Genomic DNA, 12,950 nt, shown 5'->3' on the forward strand with positions numbered 1-12,950 from the left:
AGTATACAATTGAATACTCAATACAGATGGATTTTAAAGAGTTGGAATAATACCAGTTGGAAAAAAAGACTGAAAATGCTAATGCTATTAGTTAAGGATAATTCTCACTTTTGAAATTTTTTAACAATAAAGTTAACAGAAGAACATAAAACATACTAGCATAATTAAGTTTTGCTAAAAAAAACACTGTTTAAAATGATACGAACATCAGGGAACTGGAAGAGCACTTACACTTGTTCATGTAACAGTGTCTGAGGGCCCAGTGGCTGCCAGACACTAGGCCTAAATATTAACAGAAGTAGCTAAATCACATGAAAAGACTTACTTTTTCCAGCCCAGTAATTACAAACTAGTAGTAAAAGTAATAACAGTAGTAGTAAAGACAGTAACAAATATAGATTTTGCTTACTGAGCACATACTAGGTCAGGGGTCAACGAACTTGATTACAAAGAGGCAGTAAGTATTTCAGGCTTTGCAGGTCAGTCCAGTTTGCCATGAGCAAATGGGCCTGGCAGTGCTGTAATAAAACTTTATTGACACGGGCCGCAGCTTGCTGGTCCCTGTTTTAGAGGCCTGACACATAATGTGTCAATTAAAATGCTCTAAAACTCCCAAAATGGGTACTAATATCATTACCATTTTCCTAGTAAGTAAACTGAGATTTAAAAAGGCGAAGCAACTCGCCCAATTTTACGTCTAGAAAGTGCCTGGTGCCTCACACACTGAGGGCTAAAACGACGACTTTGAATGATTACTGCTGTAGGTGAAATAATAAAATGTTACACTCTCAGGTAAGTGTACGTGCAAGTGCACACACACACACACACACACACCCACCCCCTCCTCACATCCCAGAAAAGAGAAAAACCAAAAAGACTTCAAGAAATACTCACGGTTATTAATCACAAGTCCTGGAAATGGTCTAAAGAGAGAAACAAATTGTACAAGTTTTTTTTTCTACTCTACAAGAGTTTACACGTATATTCAGTTTATTCAACTAATATTTAGCCCATGTCACTTACGTGCTAGAATGAGAAAAGCTGTCCACTACTGTTTAATCTTATACTTTTTAATCTATAGACAGACAGATATACGAATAACTAATATGGCACATTATTAGAAAATGCTACACCAAGACGGTGGGAAAAAAATAGGAACAATGCAAAGGGAATAGAGAAATTTTAGTGAAATGAGGAAAAAGCCTTGGGAAGGTAATACATTAGCTATTTCTGAGTGTTGGTCCTATGCAGACAGTGGGAACTTGACAATGAATGGGTGTATTTAGTAACAGCTAAGTTTGGGGAGGTGGAAGAAAAGAGTGAAGGGCACTTGGGACTTCTGCTTAGGTGGATGACAAAAGGATACCGTAAGACTTACTGTGACAAGCACACATCAAAGACTGTAATTCTCACAATGCTGTTAGAGGGCAGGTGTAACCATCATTCCTACTCTGTGGATAAGGAGCTAACACTCTCAAAGGAAACAACTACAATCTCACTGGACAGACAAGGAAACAGAAGTGACTTAGTATTGAATCCCTGTCTGATCCAAAGCCTGTGAAGAGATGCCTGAGGCAGAGGCTGGCAACATTTTTCTGTAAAGGGCCAGACAGTAAATATTTCCAGCTTTGTAGACCACACTGTCTCTGTCCCAACTACTTAATTTTACCACTGCAATATGAAAGCAGCCACAGATGATATGTAAACAAACAGATGTGACTGGGTTATAATAAGACATAAAACTAAAATAAAAGCAGATGGCAGGCTGGAGCTGGTCCACAGGCCATGGTGTGCTAACAATCCCCTGCCTTAAAAACCAGAGAACTGAGTCAGCACAAGGAGGAAAGAATCTAATAGTACAGTACTAAAGAATTTCATTATAGTTCATTTCATTACACGGTAAACGTACTACATATGACTACATTTTGGAAGATGACTCAGCCTCAATGATCTGCAGGTTCATTCTTATGACCAAGCAAGGAACTCTCACGTACCTAATGACTGTGAATTTAATGAACTCAGCAGAATCTAAGATCCTTCTCATGGAGCTGATTTCCAGATAGCTGGGGGCTTTGAATGACACTCCAGGAGGCATGCCATCAACCACCACACAGCCAGGGTTAATTGTGATTTTCCTGTAGGGAACTTTCACAGGGAAACCCATACCAATGGCTTCACCTATAGCAAGACAAACGGCATAAAAGCACAGATGAACCTAGCACCTTAGTTGAGTGTTGTAAAAGCACAGATTAAAACTACCTGAGCATAATTTACTTTTAAGATCTTACTGAGACAAAATTTCCTTGCTTACTGCAAGCTATACTATGCAAATGCAAAACTTACCAAATTTTCGACTGAAGAGGTCATTAACTTGTTCTCTTAGCTGTCTAGCTTTTTCAACTTTTGACAGTCTTTCATTATCATCGTCTAAAAAGGTTAAGAGAAAGTTGTAACTTAATAATGCAATTTTAATACCAGATAAATTTTTAGGTGCTTTATGTAACTCCACTTTATGTTTTTGGAATGTTTTAAAAAACGAATCAAGATTGAAATGATTTAACCAAACAATTTAATAATAACACCAAACTGACAATGTTGCAGTTATGAAGAGCTTTTTGCTTGCTGTCTTATACAAATTTTTTAAACAACACACTAGGCATCTGGGTAGCCTACAGGTTTTAGCTCATGCTGAGTCTAGTAATTGCCAAGAGCTGTTCAGCGATAAACTGACAAGGTGATGTATTTGGTTAACAACTTCTGCAGGGGCTGGTGGGGACAGCACACAATGTGCAGTGTATTCAACATCCATGAAGCCCCACAAACTATGATTAAGGCAGAGAGATCATACCTGGAATTGTCACCTGAATGATGTTAAGATCTTCAACACCTGATGCAGTAGTATTAACATTGGGCGATGAATTTATTTTCCCTTAAAACAGAAACTTGAGATTAGAACATATACAAATGTAATTAAATCTTCCCTAATAAAGTGCTTACAGTTCAGACTACAAAAGATAGTATTTTAACCCAACTTTGTTCCTTTTCATGACATGTTTTGTTGTTCTGTGATATGAGGCTTCCTGAAAGACATTTTTCACTTTTTTCTCTTCCTTGTGGTGCTTCGTAGAGCATCAGATATGTGGAGATCCTTAGGTATTAAAGAACTTAAAAATCGTAAACTAGTCCAAACCCCAACCTTGAATGAGCTTTCCTGGTTTTATCTCAGCAGCCACTCTTTCAACAATTTTCTAAATTAGTGCTGCAAAGTAAGTGTCTAACAGCATGTTTTCTGTAGCACATGCTTACTTACTTGGAGGGCTCTTCGAGGAGGAGGTGCTCTCCTTAATTGCCGTCTCAAACATTTCAGGCCTAAGAACAAGAAAAGAGAAAAAACTTTTGGGCTAACATTCCAATAGTAAAACATTAAAAATTAAACAAGTAAGAGATTTAAAAAGCCAGTAACTTTCTATAAATACACATTCTTAGTAATGGAAGAACAGACGTAACATGGATCTCTAAAGGAACACACACATAAAGACTAATTATATTTGTGATTTTAACATCCACCCCAGCCCCATCTAGTACAAACAGCTTCTTCCTGTGGTTTCAATATATCCTGGAAAGAGTCGACGCTAGACTGGAGAAGGAAACAGGAAGAGACCCGAGTGCAGGTAGCATGGAAACAGAAGCCAGGCTGTAAGAACCTGAACACAAGAGACTGTCTCTCTTAGGGAGCAAAGGCAGGGGCCTCAGCCTCTACAGACCTGGCTGAAGGTACAGAGGGAGGCCACTCTGGTTGGCAATGTCAGCTCTGATTATTTGACCGGCATCCTTAGGGAACTCAGAAGTAACCTTTAATAAGTAAAACCTAAAATTCCTTTCAATCCATTTCAAATGCATTTTGTTAACTCTAATTATTTCCATTTATTTCAATTGTGCTGGCATAATTCACAGATTTCCAAGCAAACAGGAGAGAAATTTAAAATATTCTGGAAGCTGGAGAAATAAAAGGGCTTTATAAAACTGAACCACTGCCTAGACTCCAGTAGTATCAACCATTAAGATATCACTGTGAGGCTTCCCTGGTGGCACAGTGGTTAGGAATCCACCTGCCAGTGCAGGGGACACGGGTTCCAGCCCTGGTCCGGGAAGATCCCACATGCCACAGAGCAACTAAGCCCATGTGCCACAACTACTGAGCCTACGCTCTAGAGCCCACGTGCCAGAACTACTGAAGCCCGCACACCTAGAGCCCGTGCTCTGCAACAACAGAAGCCACCACAATGAGAAGCCCGCGCACTGCAACGACGAGTAGCCCCTGCTCGACGCAACTACAGAAAGCCCGCGCGCAACAATGAAGACCCAACGCAGCCAAAAATAAAAATAAATAAAAAATAAATTTATATTAAAAAAAAAATGTCACTGTGCACAGACTTCACAAAATCAAGTTGTTATCCCTCTGATAAGCCATAGCCCTCCCTCTTTTGACCAGTTACGAAAAATTTAAAATATATACAAAGGTACAGCTTAAAGAGCTTCTTTGACCCTAAGGTTAGTTTGGCTGAGCTCCAAAGTTGAATCCATGTGCCATCTCCCAGCGTCAAACTGTATCAACTCACGGCCAATCTTGTTTCATCTTATTTCCTTACTTTTTAATGATGAACTTAATTTTGGCTTTGTTTCTGAGTATCTTCTCCAGCCTTGGAATGCCAAAAGTAGATGGTCGTCGGAATGGCACACCCTCGGGTAAGCCTTCCACGTAAAAGTCTTCAGGGAAAGACTCAAATAATGCAAACGGCACTTTCACAGCTTGTTTAAGGCCAAGAGCTTCACCTAAAAGAACAAAAACAAAACACATTTACTGGTTCTCATATTTATAACTTTTTAAAAAACTAATAAACCTTTTTAAAAAACGTATTTTAAATTACATTGTGCAGCTACTAAAACCTTTCTTTTTAAAAAAATCACATTAATTTTAGAAAAATTTCTTCAATTTCTTGGTGCTCAGAAATGTGGAAATTATAAAATTCACGCCTGCAAAACCCACACACTTCTGATGACAGTAATATATAAATGCTGAACAATTTTACCATGCTCACATTTTTCTACTTTATAATAAAGCTACCTCATATTTTAATAATAGTATTTCAAAATAAACTTACCACATTTTTCATTGAAAAGATTTTCAACTTTCTGTTTTAGGTCAGTGATTTTGGCATTCCAGGCCTCTGCGTATAAAAAAAACAAGAGCGATTTAAGATGTAAGTAATAGTTACTAGTATACATCCAATGGCAGGAACTTCTTCATCTTTTATTGTGCATCTTTAAGCAATACAAAATAAAAAATACATAGGTTTTAAACACAGGCATGTCTTGATAACTACTCTAATCCTGATGCATTATTTAACTGTTTTATTATATTACTAATATGTTGGCTATGAATAAATGAAAAAACAAATGAAAACCAAAATACACCCCCCCAAAACAATTACAGTATCTACTACGTGCCAGATACAGTTTTACCCTTTAAATGATCTGGTATTTATCATCTTCCTAATAACCCTATGGAACAGGAAGTAATGTTATCCCCACTTATAGATAAGGAAACTGAGGCCCAGAGAGGTTAAGCAGCCTGCTCAAGGTCACAGAATTACAAAGTACTGGCACCAGATTTGAATTCAGTCCGGCTCTATAATCTGTGCCTTTAACTGCTAATATATACTAACTCACCAAATAAAAACAAGAAAACAATTCAACTAGTAAAATATTTTACTAACTCCTTTTATTTAAAATAATGAAATAAAGAAAAACATAACACGTATTTACCAAAGGAAAACTCTCTCCCTCGAGGCTTGAAGGGAACATTAGAACCATTAGTCTGGGTAGGGGTTCGAACAGCTGAGGTTTGAGGGTTGCTGTTATTAGGGCCTAAAGAATAAAAACACAAAAACAAGAAACATAATCAGCACATATATTCAATCATCCTTACGTCCTGCTCGTGATTTCTCTAGGACACGCTCTTGAAGTCCAACCTGCGCTGGAAAAGTTAAGTTCAGCGTGTATACAAGCACTCTGCAATGAAAACAGCCACTGCTGTCAGTTTTACAGACCTCCATCCATTTTCCTACTTCCATCCCTATAATCAGGCATTTCCCCCCAAAACACATCTAGCTTTCTGGCTGATCTGAGGAACTTTCAATTCACTTAATGATTCATTACGCCATTTTGAAGCCACTGGTTACCTATGTTTGCCTTTATGTTTTTCTTTCGGCCTTTGAACATAAACACGACTTTAGATACAACTATTTCATCTCCACTATATGAAGCTTTCCTTTGGATTCTCTAGCTGACACTGACATATCCTGTCTTTGAATTCTTAGTAATATACAGAAACAATGTCATGGGTTATCAGTTGTTTTCCATTCAAAGCCTGACAATGGCCGCAGAATCGAATAAAATATCAAGATTCAACATGCTAATCTTTAATTACTTCAAACTCCCGAATAAAAACCACAGCTTCTGTAAAGAGCATAGTGATAAAAGCAAAGCATTTCTGGACCAGCTGGATCTAGCAGCCTGGTTGACCTGGCAGGTGTAATAACCAGACAGAGGAACTCAGTATATCCTACTACCATACTCCTTTAACAGGCTACCAAGATCACTCAACTAACATGTCTTTTTATACTCCATGTTCATAAAGCAGCCTTTTAATAGTAACAGGGCAAGACAGGAAGAGACTTGTGATCACCTGACAGAATTAAGCTGACTGAAATATCTACTTCTGATTCAAAAATCAATAAACTGTCATTCTGGTTTATGCTTAAGTGAAATGACACTACACACCCACTAGAACGGCTAAAATAAAAAGAATGACGGTATCAAGTACTGTGAGGACGCGTGGCAACTGGAATTCTCACACATTCCTGGCAGAAGTGTAAAGCGATACAATCAGTTTGGTAAACTGTTTCTTAGAAAGTGAAAAACCCAGTAATTCCACTCTAAATATCTATTCAAGAGAAGGAAAGCATATGCCATGTTTTGTACACAAATGTTCATATAGCATCTTTACTAGACATAGACAGGAAATAAACCCAAATGCCCACTGACAAATGCATAAATTAATTCTGGTGAATCCATGCAATGGAGTAATACTCAGCAATAAAAAGAAATACTGAAACACGCAGCAAGTATAAATCTAACAACATTGTGCTAAGCAAAAGAAGGCAACCATAAAAAGAAAAGATACAACATGATTCCATTTATATGAAATTCTACAACAAGCAGAAGTGTTCCATGGTGACAAAAAGGGGATCAGTGGTTGCCTGTGGCCTGGCCTGTGAGCGAGTGACTGCCAAGGAGCGTGTGGGAGACGTTTTAGGGTGAGGGAGATGTTCTATCCATTGACTAAAGCGGTGCCACAAACATTTTTCAAAACTCAAACTGTACAATTAAAATGCATGCATTTTATCGCATATAAAGTGTACTCAATAAATTTGATTTTTAAAGTAATAAAAAAATCCATTTACAAGCATGATGTATAATTTAAACAAAAACATTAGTATGGTGGGAAAAAAAAAGTCCCTCCTTGCTATCACACTCTTGACAAAAAGTCCCTGAACATGGACACAGCTCTTTACTACTCAAATTAGTTAGTGTTAAACCACTAACAACTATTTTGTGGTATTTTAACAAATATAAATTAAATTTGAGGTCTATTTATAGCCCTGGTTAAGCAAAAGAAAGCTACTGTGGGACAAGGTCCTCTGTGGCTTGGGTAAGACAACAGAAAGAGATTCTCTGTTAATCGGAAGGCAGGTCAAAACCATTTTTCATTAACCCATCACTGCCCTTGTACACGAATGTTCAGAGCAGCATTACTCATAAATAGCCAAAAAGTAGTACAAACCAAATGTCCATCAATTGATGAATAGACAAAATATGGTATATCCACACAATGAAATACCAGTCATCAATAAAAAGGAATGGACACCCATTAGGATGGATATTATCTAAAAAGCAGAAAGTAACAAGTGGTGGCGAGGCTATGGAGAAATATCACCTTGTAATTGAAATTGTTAATTAGAAACATTTAGAAGTCTAACTTTCGGACTACCCTGGTGGTGCAGTGGTTAAGAATCCGCCTGCCAACGCAGGGGACACGGGTTCAAGCCCTGGTCTGGGAAGATCCCACATGCCCCGAAGCAACTAAGCCCGTGCGCCACAACTACTGAAGCCCGTGCGCCACAACTACTGAAGCCCGCGCGCCTAGAGCCCATGCTCCGCAACAAGAGAAGCCACTGCACCACAATGAAGAGTAGCCCCCGCTCGCTGCAACTAAAGAAAGCCTGCACGCAGCAACAAAGACCCAACAGAGCCAAAAAAAAAAAAAAACAACAACAAAAAAAACCTAGCTTTATCGCAGTTAAGTGTTCTGCACCTAAAACAAGTTTTATAAAAACTCATTTGCATAAAAATATAAATAGTAAAGTGAAGAAGCAACAGATTAACTAGTGAATTGGAGAGCAGACAGGAACGGGCCACAGAGCAACCTCACCTTCAACAGTGACCTCAATTTCAGGAACTTTTGAATTACTCCCAGGGCTTCGTGGTCTTTTCGGGGACTGCAAAGCTGTAAAGTAAGCATACAATTTCTTTTGCACATTGTAAAAAATCCAGAAGGAGATGCTTTATAAAAGCAGAGTATTAAAATTCATACAGTTTGGCTCTTTTCAAAGAAACCTGAAGAATTAAACTGGTAGTGTAATCCTCCACATGAGTCTCAACAAAGCTGTGGAAACATGAATGAAGGAGGACTGCAAACGTGAAACTGCCAATGAAATGTTTACTTTTAAGAGACAGAGAGGGGGGGGGGGGAGAGAGAGAGAGAGAGAGGGAGGGAGGGAGGAGGGGGGTTCATTAAATAAAATACCATAAAAAGCAAAGAAACAAACCGAAAGCCCCAAAAAGATATCTGCCAATAACTCAGTATGTTTTAACGCACTGAAGTATAACGAAGGTATACATAATCTCTTACCTTTAGTGTTTATTTTACTAGCCATTCCAGGAGGCAAGTAGGAAATAACTAGTTCAGGTCTAGAGAGAAAACCAAGAAACATTACAGTGGCCAGTATAATATTGGTCTTCACAGCTAGTAAAAATTGTGATGACCAATGTTTTTTTATAAAGGCGACCACAAAATAACTCTGTAATGTAACAATAGTTTCTACCGTTATGGACCAAAAAAATTCACTTTTCCTTCCTACAAATACCTGCTAAATGATTTTATGAAGAGTAAATGACTTCTTTCATGAAAATGAAAATTAACTATCACTAGTTTAGTTTCTTCAACTACTGAAATTCTGCAGACATATAAATGAGAAACTTAATCACTGAAATTCAGTTGCCAGTAAGTTTAACCAGGAATAACAGAGCACATAAAAATCAGCACTTTCATCCTTCCTTCAAATATCTATCAATAGTAAGAGACAACACAGCATCTCTTAACAAACTTCACCTCCACCAATGTGAGGCAGGTACAACTCTCCTCATCCTGATGAAGAAAATCAAGGACAAGTTAAAGGATGGGAGGCAACGGAGAAGGCCAGGACTGTAGCTCAATGCTACGCTTTCCATCGTGGACTTCAAAGCCTTAGCCGTAACCTGAAGCTAGAAAAAAATTTAAATAGAAATATGCCTTGATTGTTCTAATTGCAGAAATGACTACATTGGCAAAGAGAACTTACTTTTTAACAACAAACTTGATTTTATTACTTCCACGGACAATCCTTTCAAGTCGTGGAATTCCAAACCAGGTAGGGCTTCGAAAGGGAATTCCTTCTGGCAAGCCTTCTACATAAAGGAACTCGGGGTTCGATTCAAACACGGGGTATGGTACTTTTACTGCCTCTGTGAGTCCAAGAGCTTGAGCTGAAAGTGTAAGAGAACATAACTTATGGAAGGTAAAATTTTACAGACAGTCTTTTAGTTTTGTCTGACAGCAGTCTCTGTTTATGTTTTTAATATATATATATATTTTTTAAATTGTGATATAATGAACATATAATGTATTAGTTTCAAGTGTATAGCATAATGATTTGCTATCTGTATATATTGTCAAATGATCGCCATACTAAGTGTAGTTGACATCTGGGCATTGTCAAATACGTCGTGCAAAAGTTCCCAACAATCTAGCAATTTCCACTTAGTGATATAGGTATTTTGCTTAGTATATTGTGTAAAATTGAAGAAGAAGCCTAAAAAATAAGAGGAACATTTTACCACTTCAAATCAAAGGGATAAATTAATCAAAATTGTCTCCGTGCTCTGGGCAGAAATGAACTACAGCCATTTCATTGCCATACTACCGAAATGGCAACTATCCAGCCCTTGTGTTATCGTCTAGGTGCAAGTTTGCTGTTTAAAAGATAAGAGGGAATTCCCTGGCAGTCCAGTGGTTAGGCCTCTGTGCCTGCACTGCTGAGGGGCAGGGTGCGATCCCTGGTCGGGAACTAAGATCCCACAAGCTGCGCGGGGCACGGCCCCCCCAAAAAAAACAAAAAAGAAAGAAAGAAAGAAAAAAGATAAGAGGTGCATAAGATGCATCTGAGCAGAACTGGTCAAGAGTATTGAAGATTCCTGATCCAGGACACAAACGTCAATACCAGTTATTAAAACGACGATGGCAACGCCCCAGGAATATTGATATCACTCCACTCCTTACTTCCTTCTCCATGACAGACACACCCAATCAACTGAAACACTCTTGCTGAGCCTCCTCAGAATCCTCAAGACAGCGCGCCAGGAAACCGCTGTCAACAAATCTACGTTGAAACAGACGATGAAACCTATTTGCCACAGGTGTTAGCCAGGTTACAAGTACAGACAGCGGAACTGAGATTCCTCCCCAACTCCTCCCTTCCTCTCCCACTCTGACACACGAGAAAATGGAATCCAGGAGACAGAAAGTAACTCGCTCAGTTTAAGTAGTGAATGTAGTAGCAGAAAGTCAAACCCAGTTTCTGGGACCTTCTTTCTTTAGGTCCTGAACTGCTATAATGTTCATTCAAAACACTGCCTTTCATTAATGTTTTTAAATTAAGACATAATCACTGTGTTTTACTTACCAAATTTCAAATTAAAAATCTCTTCCACTTGCTTCCGTAGCTTGGTAATTCTGACATTCCAATCTTCTTTGACTAGAAAGGAAAAATAAATCTATTTAACAATGTCCCTTACGGATGCTGACACAAAATTAGACTGGATGCTGTTCTTTCCAGTGATGCTATTTTTAAAAAAATTGAGATATAACTGACATATAACATTGTATAAGTTTTAGGTGTACAATCCAGTGACACTCTTCATAAAATTTTGCTTAAAAGCAAAAACTTCAGATAAGGAAAAGAAGGATTTCCTGCACTTGTCAAATATCAGAAGTACAGGGAGATAGAATTCAAATTTAAGTTTACATTGTAAATAAAGAAGAACTTGTTCATTAAGTATTTAGAATGAAGGGTTTTCAAACACTTTTCCTTGGAGGTACATCAAAGAACCCTCGCAGGGTTGGGAGGACCAGCCATATAAAGATCCAGGCCTCCTACGCCAGGTTCAACCAGAGGAGCTTCACTTGCATTTGCTTTCTAAACAGGCATTCCTTGTTTTATCGAACACGTGTGCCTACAGATTTACACAAAGGAAAACTTCACTAATCACAGCAAGAAATAAATGATAAAGTGATTAGGGAGATGTCACTCAGCACTACTCACATCTAGAATCCAGTTTATTTCCTTACCCCTCATTTATAAGACAACCATCCCCGTTTAAATACAACATAAAAATAAAGAAAAAATAAGCTATTGTAAAAGACACGTAGGGTGGCACTTACTTGGGCAGAAAATCGGGGCTTGTTTGGTGGAGCTGAGGATGGAGAGGACGGAGGTAGACTTGGAGACAATGGAGGATGGTTGGAGGTATTGGATAAGGAAAGGAGGGAAAGAGAGAGTAAGAGGAAAGGGTAGAGAGTGCAAGAATCGCACTACGTGTGAAAGTCACTTGTGTCTGTGGACAAGGCAATAGGAAATGTTGGAGAAGTTCTGAAAATACTGCTAAAGGTTGGGAGCCTCAGAAAATCTTTCATTTCCACTTTACTTTTACTGTGAAAGTACTTTAAAACCTTTTCTTTAAAAGAAAACCCAGCATCTCAAGGGTTTAATATGGTAACTCGGCCATTCGACCAGACAAAGTCAGTCTGGTATAAACCAAATTTGAATATTACTATAACAATATCTAGACTCTCCTTCTCCGAGGTAAAGGGCTTCTGTTAACCTGGTGCTCAGTCTCCCCTTCTGCCTCACCCTGCACTTCCTTCTCTGGTATTTGCTGCTCTAATACAAAAAGATCTCTGTACCATTCTACGCAAGAACCAAGCACCTTCTCATTCTTCCCCTTCAAAGCTCAGCTATCTGGCTAGTGCCACAACTTTCTCACATGTTGACATCTACCTTTTACCAAATTGAGAACAAAGTGCACCCACGTGTGTTTAAGCACACAACTGTTACCTCAGAGTTAAGTAGATGTCTCTGACGGCAAGGACTAATACAATTCTTCTGTCAGGTACGCTGGGACTTGAACTGGCCCAGCAAGACTAACGCCTGGGTGACTGGCAGACCCAGTAACATTCTGTTGCAATGAAGAAGGACAACCTTTGATTCTTTCCAAGGTCTTCTACGAATGGCAGAAGGCCAAGCATTGTTAATGATTGGGAGAACGGAGAGTCTTTTGATAATAGGCCTGTAACCATCTATGCTAGAAAACAGCAGATCAAGTACTACTGAAAATATTACTAAATCCTCGGAGTAACTTGTATGGTGCCTACAGATCGTTCCAATAATACATATTTAACATCCTCAATTTGCAGTCATTATTAGAATTGCTCCTAATAGAAGCAGTGATCA

General features: G+C 38.6%; 1 protein-coding gene across 8 annotated transcripts in view; it reads right to left on the reverse strand.

Annotated features, from left to right (window-relative positions):
- GTF2I (general transcription factor IIi) overlaps positions 1 to 12,950 on the reverse strand; it is a 96,029-nt gene that overhangs the window by 4,108 nt on the left and 78,971 nt on the right. For all 8 annotated transcript variants that reach the window (XM_059898830.1, XM_059898829.1, XM_059898826.1 and 5 more), the window contains 12 exons: positions 11,124 to 11,195; positions 9,744 to 9,927; positions 9,035 to 9,093; positions 8,555 to 8,629; positions 5,827 to 5,928; positions 5,163 to 5,228; positions 4,650 to 4,833; positions 3,311 to 3,369; positions 2,849 to 2,929; positions 2,344 to 2,427; positions 1,995 to 2,178; positions 895 to 923 (listed from right to left, as the gene is read on the reverse strand). In XM_059898830.1, coding sequence (XP_059754813.1) covers positions 895 to 923; positions 1,995 to 2,178; positions 2,344 to 2,427; positions 2,849 to 2,929; positions 3,311 to 3,369; positions 4,650 to 4,833; positions 5,163 to 5,228; positions 5,827 to 5,928; positions 8,555 to 8,629; positions 9,035 to 9,093; positions 9,744 to 9,927; positions 11,124 to 11,195 — 1,179 coding nt within the window. The remainder of the gene's footprint in view (positions 1 to 894; positions 924 to 1,994; positions 2,179 to 2,343; positions 2,428 to 2,848; positions 2,930 to 3,310; positions 3,370 to 4,649; positions 4,834 to 5,162; positions 5,229 to 5,826; positions 5,929 to 8,554; positions 8,630 to 9,034; positions 9,094 to 9,743; positions 9,928 to 11,123; positions 11,196 to 12,950) is intronic.

This window comes from Balaenoptera ricei, chromosome 15, assembly GCF_028023285.1.
Source record: "Balaenoptera ricei isolate mBalRic1 chromosome 15, mBalRic1.hap2, whole genome shotgun sequence".
Classification (NCBI taxonomy): Eukaryota; Metazoa; Chordata; class Mammalia; order Artiodactyla; family Balaenopteridae; genus Balaenoptera; species Balaenoptera ricei.